At 37.4% G+C, this 21,399-nt stretch overlaps 2 protein-coding genes across 3 annotated transcripts; both read left to right on the top strand.

Annotated features, from left to right (window-relative positions):
* The first annotated feature begins 327 nt into the window (after positions 1–327).
* Positions 328–5,084, top strand: stmn3 (stathmin-like 3). Its single transcript, XM_065272525.2, is given in 6 exon segments — positions 328–743; positions 1,346–1,441; positions 1,525–1,567; positions 1,569–1,701; positions 2,847–3,038; positions 3,428–5,084. Coding segments are annotated over 6 exon segments (543 nt in total). The 5' UTR covers positions 328–724; the 3' UTR covers positions 3,488–5,084.
* A 318-nt stretch (positions 5,085–5,402) lies between these two features.
* Positions 5,403–21,031, top strand: helz2a (helicase with zinc finger 2a). Of its 2 annotated transcripts, XM_065272522.2 has the most exons (21): positions 5,420–5,662; positions 7,097–7,281; positions 7,522–7,705; positions 7,983–8,099; positions 10,560–10,692; positions 10,872–11,247; positions 11,357–11,998; positions 12,097–12,886; positions 12,993–13,068; positions 13,185–16,602; positions 16,763–16,851; positions 16,984–17,109; positions 17,260–17,400; positions 17,628–17,769; positions 17,898–18,014; positions 18,666–18,858; positions 18,958–19,092; positions 19,188–19,400; positions 19,689–19,842; positions 20,042–20,209; positions 20,294–21,031. In XM_065272522.2, exons 2-21 carry the CDS (start codon positions 7,118–7,120, stop codon positions 20,359–20,361), a joined length of 7,446 nt encoding a protein of 2,481 aa, XP_065128594.1. In that variant the 5' UTR covers positions 5,420–5,662; positions 7,097–7,117; the 3' UTR covers positions 20,362–21,031. The 2 variants fall into 2 exon arrangements, with proteins under 2 accessions (XP_065128595.1, XP_065128594.1); XM_065272523.2 differs by lacking the exons at positions 19,689–19,842; positions 20,042–20,209; positions 20,294–21,031 and having other exon boundaries at positions 5,403–5,662; positions 19,056–19,092; positions 19,188–19,326.
* The last annotated feature ends 368 nt before the right edge of the window (positions 21,032–21,399 follow it).

Raw genomic sequence — 21,399 nt, 5'->3', positions numbered from 1 at the left:
TACCTTACAAAATATATTAAAAGATATGTCAGTGTTCAGTTTAGTGCATGCATTTTAATCTGACACTACACTTAAACCTTGTCCAAGAAACTGCCCTTATAACTCTTAACTAATAATCTTTAGTAAAGATTATTAGTTAAGAGTTATAAGAGCAGAGATTATACCATTGAACAAAACTATGTACATAGTAAAGAATGTTTACTATGTACGTAGTTTTGTTTAATGGTATAATTTTTGAATCTTGTGGCCCATTAAGTGCAGGTATGATGCATCTAAAACTCATTTATGCACCAGAATTTCCAAGCAGGATCTATTCCATGAATTCCAGTGTCAGTCCTGGACCAATAACTGATCGGAAATAATACAATGTTGAAGTCTGAGGTGCTGTCACTGGACTGAACTCAATACATCACTCAAGAAATCAATACTGCTCATCAACAACACCAAAGACAACCAATACTCTAAACACAAAGACTTCCCCCCAAATAAATAACATTTAACTCTTGCTTTGATCTTTTGATATTTAATGCATTAATATTCTTTTATAACTGTGGCTGTAACAAGGAGAGCAGTGTTACTACTTATATTTATAGTCTCTCTCTCTCTCCCGCATCTCTTCTGTCTGCATGCACTATTTCTCTCTTTCATCCTTTGCTGTGCATCTCTCTTTTGAGGTTCGGTTCGGTTCATCTGTCCTCAGCATCCGTTCATCTTCAGCATCACTATGACCAGCACAGTTTCAGGTAAGAATCTCTCTCTCTATCTCTCTCCTGGGCAGATGCTCAGACTCAGATGGATACATATACTGTGGGTTTTTACGAGATGATAACTGTATGGATCATTATATGGTGTTCTTCTGATGTTTGTGTGTTGTTCTACATTGAGTAAGAGTGCACATGTCCTTTTTAAAACCACATTAAGTCTTTGTTTCATATTCAAACCTGGATATTCTATATCTTTAAGTCTACACCACAGCATTAATAATTATGACAGATCATAATGTTTCATTAGTAATTATTTTAATTAGAATTGCTTTATATATTTTTTTCCACACTTAATATGCTAAACAACATGTTCACAAACAGCACAACTCCTCTGAAATGCATGCTTGACCTGTGTTGATCAGATCAGTAATGTATGAATCAGATTGTTAGGGGTGTCGGTCTGATCTCCGCTGTGATGCCTGCCAACATTCATCGGTAACATCAGGAGAAAACCATTACATGAGATTTAATACTGATCTGGATACTAAAAACATCTTCCCGATTTACCCACCCTGCAGCTTATAATGGCCTAACTGTACTTCACATTTTCTTTATCTTATGCATTTATTTTTCTTTTGCAGGTTACTGTGAGAAGTTAAGAGAGATGTCTGTGTTGTCTCTCATCTGCACTTGTTTGTATTCTCACCCTCATCCAAAAACCATCAGACAGTTTGATGGTAGGAGCTCAGCAACCCTGTGTTTCTTAATAATGTATATATTGAAGTATATCTGACACATTTATCTCCTCATCCTATCACAGATACGGAAGTGAAGTCGCTGAATAAGCGACCATCTGGTCAGGCGTCCTACTGATTTATCTCCGGAGAGACTGAAGGTCCTCGTCTTACCACCACAGAAGAAGAAGAAGAAGAAGAAGAAGAAGCCTTCACTGAAAGACCTGCAGAGGAGACTACAGGCTGCTGAAGAAAGACGAAAGGTAAGAAGATCGCATCACATACGGCTTTAATATCTTTACAACCGCTTTCTCAGTGTCTGCACTGCACATACCCAGACAACTATACGCTCATAAAAGTGCCAAGGTATTACTATGGTTTTAAATGTTATACTGCATGTTTAGTGTGGTAATTCACTTGGACTTTGGAGTTCAGATACACAAACGCTAATCAAACATTCCAATCCATAATAAAAACAATAAAGCCACATAGGCTACACATATACAAACATTTCAATCCATAAAGGACCTATAGAAGAGAGGTCATTATTCATATAAACATCATTTATACTAAAAGAGCACACTTGGTTAAACTCTTAAGCTTGAAGTAGTTTTTTTTACATGTATGCCAAAGATGCCAAGATGCAACTCTCATGGCCTCAGTAAAGAGCATTTAAGTAAGTCTAAAATAGAGGTCTTCACAGATCCATTTAAATCCAAAAACCCAGAGTCTGACCGACTGCGTACGAGTGTAAAAGTCTTACATGTGCCTAGGAAACAGGTCGGGTATAATATTAGCGGCATCGGGTATTTTAAAATGAATGTGTTTTTGCCAAACAGACCCGAGAAGAGTATCGTGCATGTGTGCATCAAGTCCTTTTCCAACCCCTTCTCTGTTTGCCAAGAGCACTTGTGACATTGTGTGGCTGGCGGAAGGTTTATTTTCATTGAACCAGACCTGTCAATCAATTTTAAATGCACATTTTAGCGATAACCTTGGTGACGTTGTCAGATAACAAATGAAAATAAATGGAGCAACGAGCCAAATTGGCAAGGCCACCAGGGTTTCTTTCTGTCTGACTGGCACATCGGTGCTGTTCACATTTAGGTCCTGTTGGGTTAAAAAAAAATTAGGGTATACATTTTTGGGGGTTTTGTTTTGGGTCAGGTCTTTCTTTTAAACAAAAATGATTTATGCAACATTATTATGTCAGGGTCAGGTAAAAAGTGATATGGGACATTTCTTGTTGGGTACATTACTTTGGACTCGAAAAGACCGCTCTAAAGTGTTGATGCCACGAGTTAAACTCCTGTAAACATCTTTATACTCTTTCATGGTACAGTTGTATAAATGAGGACTATCTGACCTCTCATATATGGCCTCTTTTTTCGATCCGGTTTGTTTACAGTGTCAGGAGATGCAGGTGTTGAGGCATCTGACAGAGAAACGTGAGCGTGAGAGGGAGGTGCTTCATAAAGCACAGGAGCTCAACAACAACTACAGCAAAATGACAGAAGAGAAACTCAATCACAAGATGAAGCAGATCCAAGAAAACCGCACGGCTCGTCTTAATGCTCTCAAACAGCGTCTGCGAGAGAAGGTGACTGTTTTCCTTTGTTAAAAATTTAATAACTTGCTTCACTTATGAAACAACTTTCCTTTTTTGCTGACATCATCAAGGTCTTTCACACTATTGGCTTACAATAGTGAATGGTCAAACAGCTTAAAAAATTAAGTTAAACAATTTCAACTTGAATTTATAAGTTATGTCAACTTTTTTAAGCCAAAACTTAAAATAGTAGAGGTTGAATTGACTTGCAAGTTGTTTTAACTTCATCAGATCTGTGAAACATCTCAGGCTCCATCCTGATAGGAAACACCTATTAGCATTGCATTCATAGCTGGTGCTAGTTTAATTCCTTGTTTATTGTTATTACGTAGTGCACCTATACTGTAGTGTCTGACTCTTTCTCTTTCATTTTTTTCCAGGAGATCCACGCCGCCGAAGTTCGCAGGAATAAAGAGCTTTACACCGAGCTCTCTGGATAAAGACACACAGTCTGAAAACAACCCCAAACATCTAAACATGAATGCATTTGGGGAATGGCCACACTTTCTTAAGATTTGAACCAATAAAAATCCCCATCAGCCAATATAACATTTTATAACTATGAGCATTATTAAGGTGTTGAAACGTGGATGCAGGCTGTTGCGTCACTGAGGTGAAGTGCTGATGTTGGGTTGATAGGTCGGGTTCACAAATGGCTTTCCAGTCCGTGTGTTCAGGTCTGCTGTCTAGCATGACACTCACGTTCTTTCACACTAGATTTAGTAAAGCATTTCTTTATGAACCTCATTATGCGTAGGTGCGTTAATATACTGGAAAAGAAAAGACTTTACCTACACTTTTACAAAGCTGGTGGCCCACAATTCTCTAGAATGTTATTTTATGCCGGACAATTAACATTTATGTAATGATTTCATTAATGACGCCTAAATATCCAAACCCATACATTTCAAAAGTGTTTCTAAATATGTTTCTCTTATCTCTCTTTATTAAAAGCGTAGACCTGATGTTCTTAGTTAGTTTTAGATGGGCAATGGTGTGTTACTATACCTTTAGTTAAGATGATTATAAACAGAGGTAGATCAGCTAGTTGTGATTAGTAAATAACAAAAACCAGCATAACAGTGTCCAAAACATAACGTATACTGATTGATATGTCTGTTTTTAGTGACCTTAAAGAGAAACACCTAAACTGCTTGCTAAATACTGAAAATAATGCAGAGAAATGAGATTAAAGCGTAAGAGGTTTCACTCAATGAATTCTGATGATGTTAAATCATTGTTGTGGTTCATCTGGTTCTTCTGGTTGATCTTGTGGATATGAACACATATAGCTAAGATGCTGAAGATAACACAACAGATCTTAGTTAGAGACCGACTTATTTATCCTTTATTTATTTTTCTCTCATATCTGCAGTCATGTCTTTCTGATACACTATTCATTAATGAGAACAGCTGTGGTTGTGTTTCCATTAAAAAAAAGCATTATGATAACTTATATTACGGCTGATAAGACAAAGATAACCTTCTTCTAGTTACATAACAGACAGATCACATGTTTCTCTGTGTGTGTCATTGTTCAAGTTATGAGCTGAGTTTCATTTTACTGAAACTGAAACCATATACTGTTTTTATTTACCGTTCACTGTGTCCATGAACATTTTATCATTCAGATATTGCTTTTGCTTAGATCATTTAAATAATAAAACCACCAAACTAACAATAGTTTATATTGAGCTATAAATGAATGAAGATCTCAGTTTTTTCAACTCTTACAGGATCTATTTTTAGATATGAAGCTATGTGAAAAATGTGTTAAAGTTATTATATTATCAGGGCATGGCATGTTTAGGAACAAATTCATTTAGGTTAGTTTAGTTTGTGCCCTTTGGGTTTGTAAGTACCATATTTGTTCATTTTCCATATATAAAACAACTCAACTTATTCTCAGTTATAGTTTGTTTTCTTGTTTTTTTTACCAGTTCTGTTGTTTACCAGCCAATACAGAGACATTTCTGAGTGGAGATGTTAACCTAACATAATATAACAGTTCTATTGAGTTCAGTGTAGTGTAATTAATTTTAAAATGTGCTTACATGTAATCTTATCATGTTATCTTTTATCTTTTTTTTCGTTTTGTAATGTCACATGATATTTGAGACAACTTAAGTCGTAATTAAGGATGTATATTTGTTTAATTATAATTCTATTTACATGTTGTGACATAAGTGAAAGATACAAATTCATTAAATGTTTTGGTTATGAAGGGAAAATGATAAACAGTAATTTCCTCTTGCATCTGCATGAAAAAAGGGAAAATCCACATGTAATGGTTAATTGTTTTAAATCCCCTATAAGACAAAAATGCACATTACGTAATAAGGCAAGGTATGCAGAAGATAAAATGTGTCATCTGCTCTTCATGAATAATGAAACTGAAACCTAATCCTGTATTTGCATTTGTTTTGCAAGTCCACAGTGAGATGACTCGAGAGTTCATTCATAAACTTAGGGAGTGTCAATAAGTGTTGCTGAGCAATATCTCTATATAAACTGCTTGAAGACGTCTCAGAGTTATTAGACGTATCAACAGAGACTGAGACATCTGCTGGATCATAACGTATCAGAAGATCTTAGATGACAAAGAAATGATAGAGGTATGAATGCTGCTGCTTCTCATTCAAGTCTTTTGTGAATGTTTTGTGGTTTTATTTGCTAAACATTGATTGGTAGCACAAACAATTAAAGATATATACACAGCACAGTCTCAGGAGCTTAAGTCCTTTAGCATTACCAACAACTTTAAAGATGAACCTTGCTTTCAGTTTACACTCAAAATTGTTTGTAAAATGTATGAATAATTGACATTTGTCAACCAATCAGAATGAAGCATTTAACAGCTGTGTAGTAAAAAGTTTTGACTACAAAGATTTTTAAGGTCATGATAAATATTTCAGTCCAGTGACCTTAATCTTTTGACCAGTAGTGTATATGTCAGTGTTAGAATCTCATTCTAAGCAGGTCTAGAGGTATGAGATGTTTGTTGAATCTGTAGTGGAGAGGCGAGGTCTGAGATGAGCAGCAGAGAATTCTGATATATATATATCAGGGGTTATGAAAGACACTGACACCGAGATGCGGTTCAAACATAGACCAAAGTTTATTAGACAGACTTTCAGATTATATAGGGTACAGAAAGGAAATACTAGTCACCTGTTAGACAATATGTAATGTCTGGAACATATCTTGTGATCAGAATATTGTGTAAATCCGTCGGGCTAAAACAATCATGTTATCAACATCTCTGCACACTGGTATTATTTCTAGACAGTTATGGGTGCACATTCTAGTTTTAGGGAAGTAATGTTTAGAACAGAGAAGTGGGGTCCGAACATGTCCTCGGATGCGCTTAGTGGCCTGACCACAAACATTCTCCAAAAGGGCTAAAAAGGATATGACACAATACCTTCTCCAGCATGACCTATGCAGGGTCATAAATCATAGCAAACATGTATCAACAGGCCTTGTGGTATCGTGCATGAACAATGTACTAATCAACATTATCAGGTCAAGACAGAATTTTCCCTTGAATAAGGACACAAAGATTAATATAAAGAATGTGCATATTACAGATAGGATATGCATAAAAGAGCTGGGTTTGTCTCATGAGTTAACCTGTTGAGGGTCTGGGAGAGCACAAATTCTAACAGTCAGTAAAGCTCTCTGTATATACAAATGAATGGTTTGGCTTTTTTTCTCCTAGGGGGTTTTTCAAACTGGGGAGGCAGCCATCTTCGGCTTAACTTAGCACCCTCTTCTATACGTTGCATTAGTAATACGCTCGCTTATAATGTTGATTCATTGCCACAGCAAATTTAACTGCATATGCTATCGTGTATTATGTTATGCTATTGCTATCTGTCGATTTTCTGTGCTTTTCACTGCTTCTATTAATGTAAAGCTGCTTTGAAACAATTACCAATTGTGAAAAGCGCTATATAAATAAAATTGAATGAAATTGAATCTAAGTAGTGGTCAACACAATGAATGTGTGAAGACTAACAAGACATGTTTTGCATTCATTTCACCAGGAATTTCATCTTCTCTGAATCATGAAGTTCTGTAAGTTATGCAAGCAGCGGTTTTCCACAGAGGAGGATTTCATGAATCACTGTTTCACTGCAGAGCACAGGAGACTGATCTTTGAAGATGCATCTTCTCAATGGAAGCACCGTGATCCACCACAAACATATAAAGACCTAAAACTGTGTGAAAGGTACAGTAGATTAATGAAGTCTGATGTATTTGCTTGAATTAAAGTCGGTGTAAAAACTGATATTCAATTTATTCTTAGTTTGTCACCATTTTAACCCCACCCAAATAATCCTGAACACATAAATGTGGAAAAGGTGTTTAACGGTGTAACTCCACAATTAGTTCACAGTCTTTGTAATATGTTTTAGCAATACATTTCTAACAATTTTCTGAAATGACACACACTGTCTGTCACTCACAGATCCCTGACATGTGAGTATGGAGGTAACTGCACAAAGGCTCACAGTAAAGAGGAACTTAAAGAATGGAAAAAACGAATAAAGGATGTTCGGAAAAGAGCTCAGAATGCATCCGATCAAGGTCTGTTGTCCTATCAGGATGATCTTCTGGAGGAATACAGGCACAGCAAGGATAAAGAAAAGATTGTAAGTGACAACATTAATAAAGTACAATGTCATTTAACTTTAACATTTAACTAAAACTAAACAGACACTGGACTGTGCTATTTTGGTTTTGTTGATTTCACATTTACACATTTAATGTAAAAACAATTAAATCCAAAAGTGTCTTACAGTGCATTACAGGGTATATACAGTATTTTTATCAGCATGTGTGATCCTTGGGTTTTAACCCATGGCTTTTGCACTGCAAACACAGTGCTCTACAAAGTCAAAAAGATTAAGAGACCCTTTGCTCCCACAGGTGAGCGACACCATTGACATCCCTGATGTTTCTGTCACATGTGATTCAGAATTAGATTGTGTTTATGTAAGGGATGCTGGAATCCCGAATACATGGAATTTTACCATTACGTCTAAGGTAAGTATAAGAACATGCAGTACTTGCAGTGCTAATAACATGCAGTGTCACATCTCATTTCTTATTTTAACAGGCAGCACCATGACAAATAATAAAGTGCTGCAGGGATGATGTATTTTTGTTATAGGGAAACTCACTAAAAAGCCCATTCATTTTTTTCCCTAGTTTATCACAAAAATAAGCTTGTGTCTAACCAAAGTTTTTGACACCTACACGTTTTGTCCAACAAGAGAATCTTCACAGATACACCGTTTTTATGATTATTGACGTCTAATTGCATTTTTGATGTAGCACAAGTGAACTACATCAGCTGTCTCTCTACAACAATGTCATCACCATCAATCCTCCAACAGCTCTTTCATACATTATTAAACCTATTTTAAAACATGGTATCTGATAAACAAATACTCCAAAGATGAATCTTTGATGGAAATTGTGTGTTGCAACTTGTTAGCAACTGTCCTTTGAAAAAAAACTTTAATGCTTTTTAATTGTCACGAGTAGGGATATGTAACAAGGGTGTTTTTGGTGATGATCCAACTAAAGACTCCCATTCGACACAATGAAGCAGAGAAATGGGACTGAGGACACATGAAACTAAATTTTCTCCAACTTGACGAAGAGGCTGTGTTTAAGTAACTGGGACAGGACATGTCAAACATGTAGCCCAAGACAGGTTGCCCATTGAAGCTAAGTATGGTTAAGCCTGGTCAGTACCTGGATGGGAGACCTCCTGGAAAAATTAGGTTGCTTCTGGTGTTAGTGGGACCAGCAGGGAGTGCTCACCTGTGGGCTGTGTGGATCCTAACACCTCAGTATAGTGATGGGGACACTATACTGTCAAAACACACTGTCCTTTGGATGAGATGTTAAATCGAGGTCCTGACTCTCTATAGTCATTAAAAATCCCATGTCCTTTGAAAAAGAGTAGGGGTGTGCCCCGGCATCCTGGCCAAACTTTCCCATTGGCCTACTACTCATCCCCATATACATTAATTGGCTATACCACTCTGTCTCCTCCCCACTACTAAGCTGGTGTTTGGTGGGCATTCTGGTCCAATATGACTGCCGTCACATCATCCAGGTGGATGCTGCACATTGGTGGTGGTTGAGAAGATTCCCTCTTTCATATGTAAAGTTTTTTGAGTGCTGCAGAAAAGCGCTATTTAAATGTAACAAAAAAATTTTTTATTATTTTTTTGAACATGTTCCTGGTAGTACATCAATAAGTGACTGGAAAACTGCTGGGGCATTGACCAGGCCAAAGGGCATTACCTTGTACTTATTTTGGCCCGTGGGGGTGTTAAATGCCGTCTTCCACTGGTCATTTTCTCTAACTCTGACCAGATGTAAGCAGACTTGCCACAGTACAGACAGTGTCGCTCCCTTCCTTCATCTGTCGATCTCTTTCTTTCTGGGTTAATTTTGTTCTTTCTTTGGAGAATTCTTGAGGGCAACACGGCCCGGTTCCCGGTGACGTTCCTACTGACGTTCTCTGAGATGATGATCTACTCGGTTTGTCATACCAATCAGGGACTCCAAGTCTGGCGCAGGGTCTCTAAATGCTAGCTCATCCTTGAGTTCTGGAGACAAGGCTTGGTGGAATGCTGCCCTCAAGCATGCTGGTCCCATCCACTTTCAGACACAAGGGTACAAAAGTCTATGGTAAACTCAGCCACACTCCAATTGCCCTGACAGAGTTAAAGCAAATGGTAATCAACATTACATATGCTGGCAGGGTGGAGGACCCTCCTCATTCCAACAAAGAAATTGCTACTGTTTGCAGACAGTGGAGACTGTCAGTCCCACAAAGCTGATCTTCAATCACTTTATAAACTTCACTGAAGTAAATATACAACCAAAATAAAGGAAGCCGTGTTTCCAAAAAACAGGGACAAGAAAACAGACATAAACTGGTAACAAAGGCTTAAGACTAAACAAATAAGGCATGGCAAAACTTCACTTATATAGTACAAAAAGAGGTGTAACACCTCAGGCTTAATAAGTGGTGCTGATCAGAGAGAGACGACATCTGCTGGCCAGGAGGAAGCTAACAGTCTAATGATTACTTAGGGCCTTTAACCACAACCCCATTTTAAAAAAAACATTGACTTCAGGACGATGGAACCGGAAATGCTAAAATGCTAACTAAATGCTAAAACAGGTTTTGCCTACAAAAATACATCATCCTCTATAGCAGAGATAATCTATTTAGGGAGATAGCAACCTTAGCTATTCTTCCATTTAAAACTGTAACTGTCAACTCTTGCTGTTTCTTTTGACTAAGTATTTTTTGTTAAGTACTTTTAATTGAATAAATGTTTCCCTCAATATTTGTACTTTCACTTAAGTTTAATTTTTAAATACTTTTCAAACCCCTGCATATTTAATATTTGCCAAAAATGACAGCACCTTGGTCATGAATACTTACTTTTATTAACGTCATTTTCATCTCGACAGGAACCTTTAGAAGTTGTTGCTTTACTCAGACGAAACATTGGAGCCAAATTCACTCTCAATAAAGACCACCATACAGAACAGACCTATTCCACTGGTGACTGGTTTCTAACTGAACTCATCACTGATCTAAAAGGTGGAATCTTCAAAACACATAATAAAGTTTTAACACTACTGCTTCATAAACTTGTATGCAGACAATTAACTTGGATTGTGCAAACTTTTACCAACAGTGCTTTGAATTAGTGCTTTGCTTATGCATCCCAAATGCCTCTTCTTAATAAAATATTGTCATTGTCTGAATTGTTTCTGAAGTGTATGAAGTCCCAGTGTCATTCACATCTGATCGGCTGGGCATGTATGAGCAGTGGATCGTGTTTGACTTTAATATGAGACCTGTACTGATGAAAAAACTCAAGATTAGAGTTGGAAAGGACATGGAGAGTTGTGGCGAGGAAACACCAGATTTGACTCCAGAACCAAAGTGTCATGGAGTGAAGCCATGGAGTGAAGAAAACATAGAAATTATCCATTTTCTTCAGAGAGAAGAGGCAGAGAAAGAACTGCTAAATAAATACAAGCTGATAGTGAAACACCATATGAACAGATCAATTACTCTTGAAAATTACAAAGACAGCATGCATAGTTTTTTATACCAGGAGGAAAAGATGGTAGTTGAACTGCTTTCAAGGTAAATATATATATATATATATATATGATTTTATCTTCTAAAGTAACTCTTATGTACTGTTTTATAAGTCCAATACTTGTAATCAAATTGCATCCTGTCCCAAAACCAGGCTGAATCAACGAGGGTCAGCGCAACTGACAAATCACCTGTCAGATCCGATGTCTGGATTGAAAATTGCTCTCCAAGGGGAACTTTTTGCTTCTGTTGATCTGTCTCGACCTCTCACTCCTGACACTCCTCAAGGTTACATCATGAAAAGAAATGCTGTCAGAGTTCTGGTGCGTGTGGCAGAAACTGATGATCACCACATGCCTGTTTACGAGACTAAATTAATAAAAGATACTGCCTCTGAGACACAAATACATCTACAGCTTTCTGAACGATGCTGCACCGATTTAAATCTGCAGAATGAGCAGAAATGTGAGATGGAGGTCCAGTTCCATCTAAATCGTCTTTGGTTCTGTCAGATGCACAAGGCTATCGATGATCTCCCAGATCTGGACCAAGTTTTGCCTGATCTTAAAAACTGCAGCATTCAAGTTTCTGATCTGTCAGATATAAGGGACTTAAATAAGCACCAAAAAGCTGCGATGAACTTCATCCGAGCTGAAACAGACAACAGAACCAGTGTGCCACCTTTATTGATTTATGGACCTTTTGGGACAGGAAAAACTTTGACCCTGGCAAAGATGGCCCAGGTTCTTGTGCAGCAACCATCAAACAAAATCTTGATTTGTACACACACAAACAGGTAGATCTAATGTAACATAATTCAGAGTACATCAAGAATCTAACATTTCCAAAGATCCTTTTCAATCTTCTAATTATATCTCTTGTTTCTTATTGCAGCTCGGCTGATCTTTATGTCGAAAAACATTTCCACAAATTCGTAACTGATAATCCTGAAGCCAGACTCTTGAGAATAAAGACAAAAGAAAGGAATCTCCAATCCACAGATCTGATCACACTACAGTACTGTTATTTATCTAAAGATGGCCATCACTTTGAATTTCCAGATAAAGCTGTTTTGGATTCTACAAGAATCATAATAACAACAACTGCAATGGCCTGTTACTTTCACAACATGAGGCTACCTGAAAACTACTTCAGTCACATTCTGATCGATGAAGCCTCTCAGATGTTGGAGTGTGAAGCTCTTGTGGCCCTCGGCCTGGCAGGTAAAAAGACGCGTGTTGTTTTAGCAGGAGATCACATGCAAATGGGACCCAAACTCTTCTCTGTGACTCAAGACGAATGCTCACAATACACGCTGCTGAATCGCCTCTTCTATCACTACCAAGCTGAAAACAGCAGCGCTGCCAAACACAGCCGAATCATTTTCAACGAAAACTACCGCTCGACAAAAGACATTGTGGACTTTGTTTCAACACATTTTTATGTGGGAAAGAGTAATGTGATCAAGGCTAGAGGAGACGTGCCTTCACACCCAGACCAACATGCCCTGCAGTTCCATCACGTAAGAGGAAAATGTTATTTGGACTCAACACGTTCATCCTGGTTCAACCACGAAGAGTCTCAAAGTGTTGTTGACACTGTGAAAAAAATAAGTAGTAACTGGCCTTCACAGTGGTGCGAACAAGATTCAACATCGATCTGTGTTCTTTCACAAGGTGCACAGGTAACAAACCTACTGTCTTACATTGTGTTTATTATAAGTGTCCCACTAAATGTAAATTAAATTTAATGACCTACCAAATGCTTTAGTTTTTTTTTCTGTATTGCAGGTTTATACAATAAGGCAAAGATTGCGTGACCTTAGACTGGCCCATATCACTGTGGAAAATGCAGAAAACGTGCAAGGTATAAATGATATATTATTGAAAACCGTATAATTTATTAATGTACTGTACTCATGATCATAATCATACAGAAGATCATAATAACAGTATAATAACAGCCTTTTCCCATATTTTTAGGAAAACAATTCAGAGTAATTGTGATTTCCACTGTGCACACAAAGGACAGTCTGTTGGGGATCGACCAGTCCTTTCTTGAGTTTTTCAATGACATGCGTGTGCTGAACACTGTTATGACAAGAGCTCAATCTCAAATAGTTGTAGTCGGAGATGCAGCTGCGCTTTCGAGCCCTCACTTTGGAACGTGCTGGAGGCTCTGGAGGTCTTACATAGAGCATTGCATTAACAAGGAAAGCGCTTATGACCTTGCAGAAAGTTTCTGGAAACAAGATCTTCTTGATATATCAGAGCTCTGCAGAAGTGAGGATGATGGGAGGAGCGATTGTGAATCAATCACATCTGAGATTTCGGACATAGATGACCCAATACTTCAAGAGCTTCTTGATGAGAGCAAGGATATAAACATTTCATTGACAGAGGAAGGCTTGTTTACAGTTTTACAAAATAAGCATCTTGTCGGAAATGTGGTAAGCCAAAATATAGAAGTAGATGCAGAGCAACAGTGTGGATTAAACATCCATAAATGCTGTGAGATAGTCATGGAGAGGTTTGACCAAGGTTATGCTATACCACTTGATGAGCCAACTAGAAGAATTGACATCAGGGGTAGACAGAACATGGGCCAGTCATTCCCTGGAGACAAGGTACGAGTGGAGATCCTGAATGAACATTCAAATCCTCCGATGGGAAAAGTAATCCAGGTTCTTGAAAGTGCAGATACCCTCAAAGAGTTTGTCTGCACCCTTGAAAGACATGACAGTCAGGTGATGAGACCAATTAACAAACGTATCAGCAACATTTTGACACCATTTTGTAAGGATAAACCAAATCACATTGCAGTACGTTATCCTGGGGGGGACCACACAATACAGAAGTTCATTAAAGTAAATGAAGAGACTCGCAGAAATTATCTCTTTGTTGTCAGGATCTGTCAATGGAGAAAAGGTTTCCGGTTACCTTTAGGCATTGTTGTGGGAGTGTTTCGAAAAGTGGCATCTTTAGAGGATTGGTTAGATGTGCTTGACATAGAGTTCCAGTTGAGGAGGACACTTTCTGAAGATGTGAAGAGAAAGATGCTAGATTTTCAAGATTTTCATGTATTTGAAGATGGACGAAAAGATTTCAGAGACCTACCAACATTCACCATTGATTCAGAAGTTTCTGAAGACCTCGATGATGCAATCAGTGTAAGGAATTTGGGTGACTGCTATGAAATAGGAGTTCACATTTCTGATGTTGCTAGCTTTGTTAGGAAAGACAGTGAACTGGACAAATATGCAAGAAAGCAAGGTACTACCTTCTATCCACCTGACAGGGAGCCAAGACATATGTTTCCTGAAGAGCTAAGTGTCAAATTTTTTAGTTTAATCCCTAATCATGACAGACATGCAATCTCCTTGATAATAGAAGTAGATAAAAAGACAGATCATGTTAAAAGAAGATATTTTGTCAAGTCCATCATTTGTTCCAAAAGGAGGTTTTCGTATTCCGAAGTTGATGATATCCTTGAGAAGCAAGTCGATAGTCAGCACTTTGACCTCCTTGAAGTCTGCCTTGTGATAGCTTGTCACTTTGCAGATGTTCACCGTAAATACAGAAAACAAGAAGACTGGTGCTACAAGTCTCCAGATGAGAATACACCTCTCGGAAGACGGCGATCTCACAGAATGGTTGAGGAGCTGATGATCATGTTCAACCACACAGTTGCTGAGCGGCTTCTGTATGATAAGGCAACAAGAAGCCTGATTCCACTCAGATGCCAAGAAAGCCCCAAAAGCAAACATATACAGGACCTTTTGGACAAGAATGCTTCTCTGGTTCCTCTGTCAGTGCATCTCTCATGTCAAGCTGATGTAACTAGACTTGATTCTCAAACAATGAGTAGACACTACGCCAGCACGTCAAACCCAATCGCTGATGTTTCTGAAACCTTCCCCATATTAATATCACTTCTGAAATGTCTTAAGGCAGCTGCACGGAACAAAGACATCTACAGAATTATTGACTTAATAACAACTGATGACATTCACCCCCAGCTTCTTCCTTCTGCTATCGCATTTAGGAAACTCTTTCAGAAAGCTAACTTTTGGCGCTCAAACTCCACATATGCCTCAAGAATTGGGCACAGTGATTTGAATCTTGACAGCTATACACAGGCCTCATCTCCAATACGCCGATATGTAGACATTATTGTGCAACGCCTTCTTCATTCTGTGATTGACAAGACAGATGTTAGCTACACATCAAATGACATTAATATGTCTTGTGTCGAATTCTCAAGAAAAAATGACTATCAGTCAGCATATAACAGGAAAGTGCATGCCCTACATTTTGCATCAAAACTGTCAACTCAAAATGAAAGAAAGGTGGCGTACATTGTGGAGGTCATTCCATTAGCAACAAACTTCAAAGTCTCTTTTCCACTTAACCGAGCTTCTATGTCGGACAAGACTGGTATTATGTACAGGGACCTTCAGCTGGCAGATCAACCAGAGTATGATGAAAGAAACCACAGCATGATCTTGAAATGGGTGCGAAGGATATATTCATTCTCCAATCCTGACATACACTCTGAACTACAAAAACAAAGTCCGGACTCTATCCTTTCCTATGTCCCAGCCAAGTTCTGGCAAGAACTAGTTGCTGCTATCAAAGAAGAAAAGTGGAACTCATTGTTTGGTTTGATTGAAGATGTTGACGTGAACTCGACATCCCACGTAAAACAATTTCAGGAACTTTCTGCTCCAACAGGAGGACATTATGCCAAACTGTCACTGAGATTAAAGCAAGGTGAGGCAGTCGAGGTGCAGCTGGGTACAACCACTGCTTTTACAATGATGACACCCGTGGTTCAGGTGTTTGTCGTGCACCCAAAATTTGAGCTATGTATGGAGCATGTGAGAGACCCAATCAAGTGTTTTTCAGAATACGTGTTCCGTTCATCAAGGGATTCATACAATTCATTTGAGGAATATCAAAGAATATGGGCACCGTTGTGTCAAATGGAGTCGGTCTTCAATGCTGTGGCTGAAAATGAGAGCATTGTTTTGGAGGATGTAGCTTTAAAATGGACAACATCTCATCAAGAGAAGCTTCAAGGACTTTTTGTACTTCCATTTGACAAAAAGAAACAGTGGTCCATTGAATGCGACCTTGAGAACTGCTTCCTCTGCATCCGACGAAGGAATTGCATAAACAACTGTAGTCCGTTCCTGGAGAACACTGCCTATCTGACAGATAATCCTGCTGTCATCTGGGTTGCCCATGGTGTGGTCACAAATGTTGAAGAAACTAAATTCAATGATTTGGTAATCGCTTTTCAAATAACCCATATGGCAATGACAAACATTCCTGAGGAAATCTTCTGTGAGGACACGAGATTTACAGTGGAACTCATTCCAGAGCTTCTGCCAGATGTGTAAGAGTGTAAAGTATTTATATATCAACAAACATGCATACATGTGTATTGACTAGAGCCATTAAAATGTACAATAACATTCTGAATTCTGTTCACAACCGTTTAATTGTGTTTTTCTTGAGATATACTTACACACATGGATAAATGTATATATTTTCAGGCGCAAGAAGGTGGCAATTGACGGTTTGACCAAAGCTAACCAACTTGTGAGAAATATTGCCATGGGCAAGAAAATAAACTGTCAAAGAGGTACAACAGAACAATAATGATTTGGATCAAGCTTCTATATCAGATTAATACTATAAAAAAAGATCTGTCTTTCATTTTAGTTTACTGGCAATATAATATATACTGACTAATGTAACTAATATTTCTTCAAAGGAAGCCCTAATTGGGGCCAAATGCCTGTCAGATTTGAGATTGGTTTTTTCCATCTTAACAACAGTCAGTGTAAGGCTGTAAGAGAGGCACTTACCAACCCATTTACTCTTATACAAGGACCACCAGGTATGAGAAATATCCTACATGGTACTTCACATTTTATTGTTGTGCAGTTCCCTGCTCAAAGAGTTTCCTTCAGATTTCAGAAATTACACTGTGTCTGAATTATATACTTTAAAGATAAGCATGATAATAAAGCTACAACTTTTTTCACAGGAACTGGAAAAACAGTGGTTGGTGTCCATATTGTGTTCTGGTTGCTCAAGAAAATACAAGCACTTACTAGCTGTAATTTTCAGAAGAAGAGAGCCATACTGTACTGCGGACCATCAAATAAATCTGTTGATGTAGTTGCAGGTAAATTGTTACGACCAAATATAGCTTTTGCTTTTAGTTCTGCTTTTCTGTGTGCAACACGCATTTGGAAAAGTGAGGTGCTAGAGAGCACTATTTGTTTAAATGCAAAATACAATTTCACCACTAGATGGGGGAAATCCTACTTATTGTCCCTTTAAATAAAAGTTAAAAAAAAATTGAACTGAAATATATTTGCTTGTGATCTGTTGTACAATGTCAATGTGTAGGTCATCTACTAAAACTAAATCAAACAAGACCTCTGAGAGTCTACAGTGAACAGATTGAGATGTTGGAGTTTCCTTACCCAGGCTGCAGTTTGAAGCTCTTACGTCAATCCAAAAGAGCAGAAAAACCCAACACAGAGCTCAGGTATTTGAAGTTTAAAGAATCCTAATATCGACCATATGGTGTAATCAGCAATTAATACTTTATACTACTCTTAATACTTTTCAATGTAATGGATATATGAATATAAATGTGAAATGTTGTTTTATTAGTTCCATTGCATTGCATCATCTGATTCGAAAGGATGGCAAACCGTTCTCTAAAGAAATAAAGGACTTTGATAAGCGTATTCAAAGAGAAGAGCAACTCACTGAGGAAGAAATATCATGGTATATCCATACTGTATATAATTCAATGACAACACTCTTAAAGATAAAGGTGCTTCATGATGCCACAGAAAAAACAATTTGGCTAAATGGTCCCACAAAGAATCTTTAAAGGCCCACTGGAACGTGTAGCATTATTTGATGTGGTCGTGTCAATTAAACAGAATTTTTAAAATAATACGGAAACTATCGAGAAGACCCTCCCCTTTTTTAATAACCAATAGCGTTCCGTTTATAGCACAGTCCAGCAAAGCCACATTGCACAGCTGTTTTTTCCCATATGATCCTCTCTGTGCTATCGGGCTGGGAAAAAAATAATTTTTAATTCGCATAAAAGTTTTTACGCTTCCTTGAGGTGAGTAAATGTAAATAATGGGAGAAAACATATTTGCCAAATAAATTCTGACATAGTGAACATTAAACCCATATGGCTGATCGTCTCATCAATAATAGTTTTACAGTGGCATCGCTTTAAAGAACATTTTAAGCACTTTTATTTTTAAGAGTCCCTACATTTTCTCTTTTACACTTATAAGAATTTCCAATTTCCTGAAGGGTTTCTTTAAACAACCAGTAATCAAGCTAAGCACAATTGCTTTTTTTAAACGCTGTTAGTCTTTTAAATAGATAAAAACATGATCTCTTTTCATACAGCTACAAGGAACTGCTCATAAAAGCTCGTAAGGATGAACTATTGCAGCATGATGTCATCTTGTGCACCTGCACTGCAGCTTCACATCCTTTATTAGCTAAAGTTCTTGATATAAAACAGATCATCATTGATGAATGCGCCATGGCAACAGAACCTGAAGCCTTTATTCCCCTTGTGACGCATAAACCTGAGCAGGTAAGACTTTACCGGTAAACTAGCATTCAGTAAAGATGTATTACTTTCGTTACTTAAAAACCAAATGTTTTAATAAAATATTGAAATGGTTGTTTCCAGATTGTTCTTCTGGGCGACCACGAGCAGTTACAACCTGTTGTTCAGTGTGAAGTTGTGGCGAGGTTGGGCATGAATAAATCTCTTTTTGAACGTTACAGGGAAAAAGCGCTGATGCTTGACACTCAATACAGAATGGTAAGAAATGGTGACTCATATTTTAATTCATATTTTAAAGTTTGTTCTGATATTTAACTTAATATTTCTTCTTCTCACATGTTTGTCGCTTATAGCAAGAAGCCATTTGTGCGTTTCCATCTGAGGAGTTTTACAGAGGACAGTTAAAGACTGATAAAAAACACAAACCAGGTCTGTTCCTAAATGAAGCGCAAAGACCAACACACATCATCTTCGGTCATGTTGAAGGAAAGGAGATCAGTCTGGTGGTCTCAACAGAACGAGGCAATGAAAATTCAAAGGCAAATGTGGAAGAGGCAAAAGAAACGGTAAGAGAAAAGTCCACTGTGTCCACAAATGTATTTATACAGTAGCCTATAGTGCTTTTTACAATGTTTCTTTGCTTCAAAGCAGCTTCACAAGAAAGTCAATTAAGGGGAAAGGATTACACAGAATGAAATATATATTTTATTGTCCTCATAAATAGATTGTAAACTAATAACATGGTTTATTTCATTTTTCATTGAATATAAGACATGTACTGTAATCAATGAATATGATACATTTTTTTGTTTTTAGAAAGGAAGTACATTAATGTATTTGTGTTGTATTGTCAGGTGCGGATTGCCAAAGATTTGATTCAGGCTGGGATACACACACGAGACATTGCTATACTGACACCGTATAATGCACAGGTGTCAAACATCAGTGACATGCTGTTTAAAAAGGGCTTGCGTGACATCACAGTCACTACTATCATGAAGAGTCAAGGTAAAACATTAACAAAACCACCTACAGTCAAATCCGATTCTCTTACAGGACCAATAGCTCTAATTATTTAAAGCCAGTTTTTCTGTTGAAGTACAGTGAAATCTTTGCATTAAAAGTTAAAACTCTATCAGTGTTTTTTAGACCCACAAACACTATTATTACTCAAATAAAATTGTGTCTTTCTTATCATTGGCCACAGGAAGTGAATGGAAATATGTCATCTTGTCAACTGTGCGCTCCTGTCCTCAGTCTGATATAGAGCCGCAGCCGACCAAATCCTGGATTACAAGCCGTCTTGGATTTATCACAGATCGACATCAAGTCAATGTGGGCATCACTAGAGCACAAGAAGGCCTGTGTATCATTGGTATGCCATCTGCTCAACAAACATCTTTGTGTGTTTTTATATTGAATCAATGTGTTATAACATTCTTATGATGATATTTTACAGGTAATGAGAACTTGCTGAGGTGTAATGCTTTATGGAGAAAACTTCTTGATCATTATCAAAAGAAATGATGTGCGATTAATCCTGCCAGCAACATCCAGGTTCAAAAACCTCAGTCAGGACCTGTGAGAACTTACAGAAGATAAATCATTGATTTGATTTTTGATTTATTGATGATTGATATCTATTAATGTTAGACTTTACATTTAGGCCTACTCTACAATTTTGAAAATGCATAGAAACAGGTCAGGGCCTTTTAACAGGTATCACGCACCTTCTGCCAAGCAGACATGAGGATTTGAAACACATTGGTATTTATTACATGCTGAAGTTGAATATATATAATGAGTATATAACTTATGGAAATGTGTGAGCATTTATATATTTGTAAATTTTATAATATATATTTAATATAAGTTAGTTTTGTCTTATTAACTGAATTTTGCTCTGATCTCAAGAGGACCATTAAATAAACAAATAAATTATGAAATTTCTATTTCTGCATGCAATGTTTATATTTGTCCACCTGATGGTGCCATACACGCATATGAAGCTTGCTTTTAATGCCTGACAATATGCTATATAAGTTATGGAGTTATTTAACATGTATACCAGTTTTTTTTTTTGAATATATGTTGAATAAATAAGTTTCCCCTGTGTTAGTTGCAATATTTAACATGATTTATGAAGAGAATACATTTTGGTTACATTTGGTTACAAATACATTTGAGGTATATATTTTTTTTTCTTGAATGATTTTGTTTTTGTCTGTTGTTTGATTAACATTAGAAACCGACAGCATACTTTCACTTTGAGAAGTGTACAGATCCACAGCTACCATGTGTTTAATTTCTCATCCACTTACATTTAACTGAAAATAGACTGTGTTTACGAAGATAATTGTGGTTTATTGATATTTTTGCGTAAATATGTGTGTTTCAGCGCAAGATAACATGAACTTAGCATTTGGGCACTGTCTGAAGCAATTGACAGTTCTGTGCTCACTGTTCCCATTTCACTCTTCTGAAGCTTAAACAGACGCACATGCATGAAAGATACTTAAATCACTCGTGATTGGGTTAATCTTCTCTCAAATCTAATTAACAAAC

This window comes from Paramisgurnus dabryanus, chromosome 7 (genome assembly GCF_030506205.2).
Source record: "Paramisgurnus dabryanus chromosome 7, PD_genome_1.1, whole genome shotgun sequence".
NCBI classification, from domain to species: Eukaryota; Metazoa; Chordata; class Actinopteri; order Cypriniformes; family Cobitidae; genus Paramisgurnus; species Paramisgurnus dabryanus.
The sequence above is the reverse complement of the archived record's forward strand: the minus strand, read 5'-3'. Positions and strand labels throughout refer to the sequence as shown.

Bases quoted from the DNA above. Each gene is read 5' to 3' on its own strand.
- helz2a (XM_065272522.2), top strand. From the start codon at position 7,118: ATGAAGTTCTGTAAGTTATGCAAGCAGCGGTTTTCCACAGAGGAGGAT. The intron at 8,100-10,559 runs GTAAGTATAAGA...TCATCTCGACAG, and splicing joins ATTTTACCATTACGTCTAAG to GAACCTTTAGAAGTTGTTGC. The intron at 11,248-11,356 runs GTAAATATATAT...TCCCAAAACCAG, and splicing joins GTAGTTGAACTGCTTTCAAG to GCTGAATCAACGAGGGTCAG.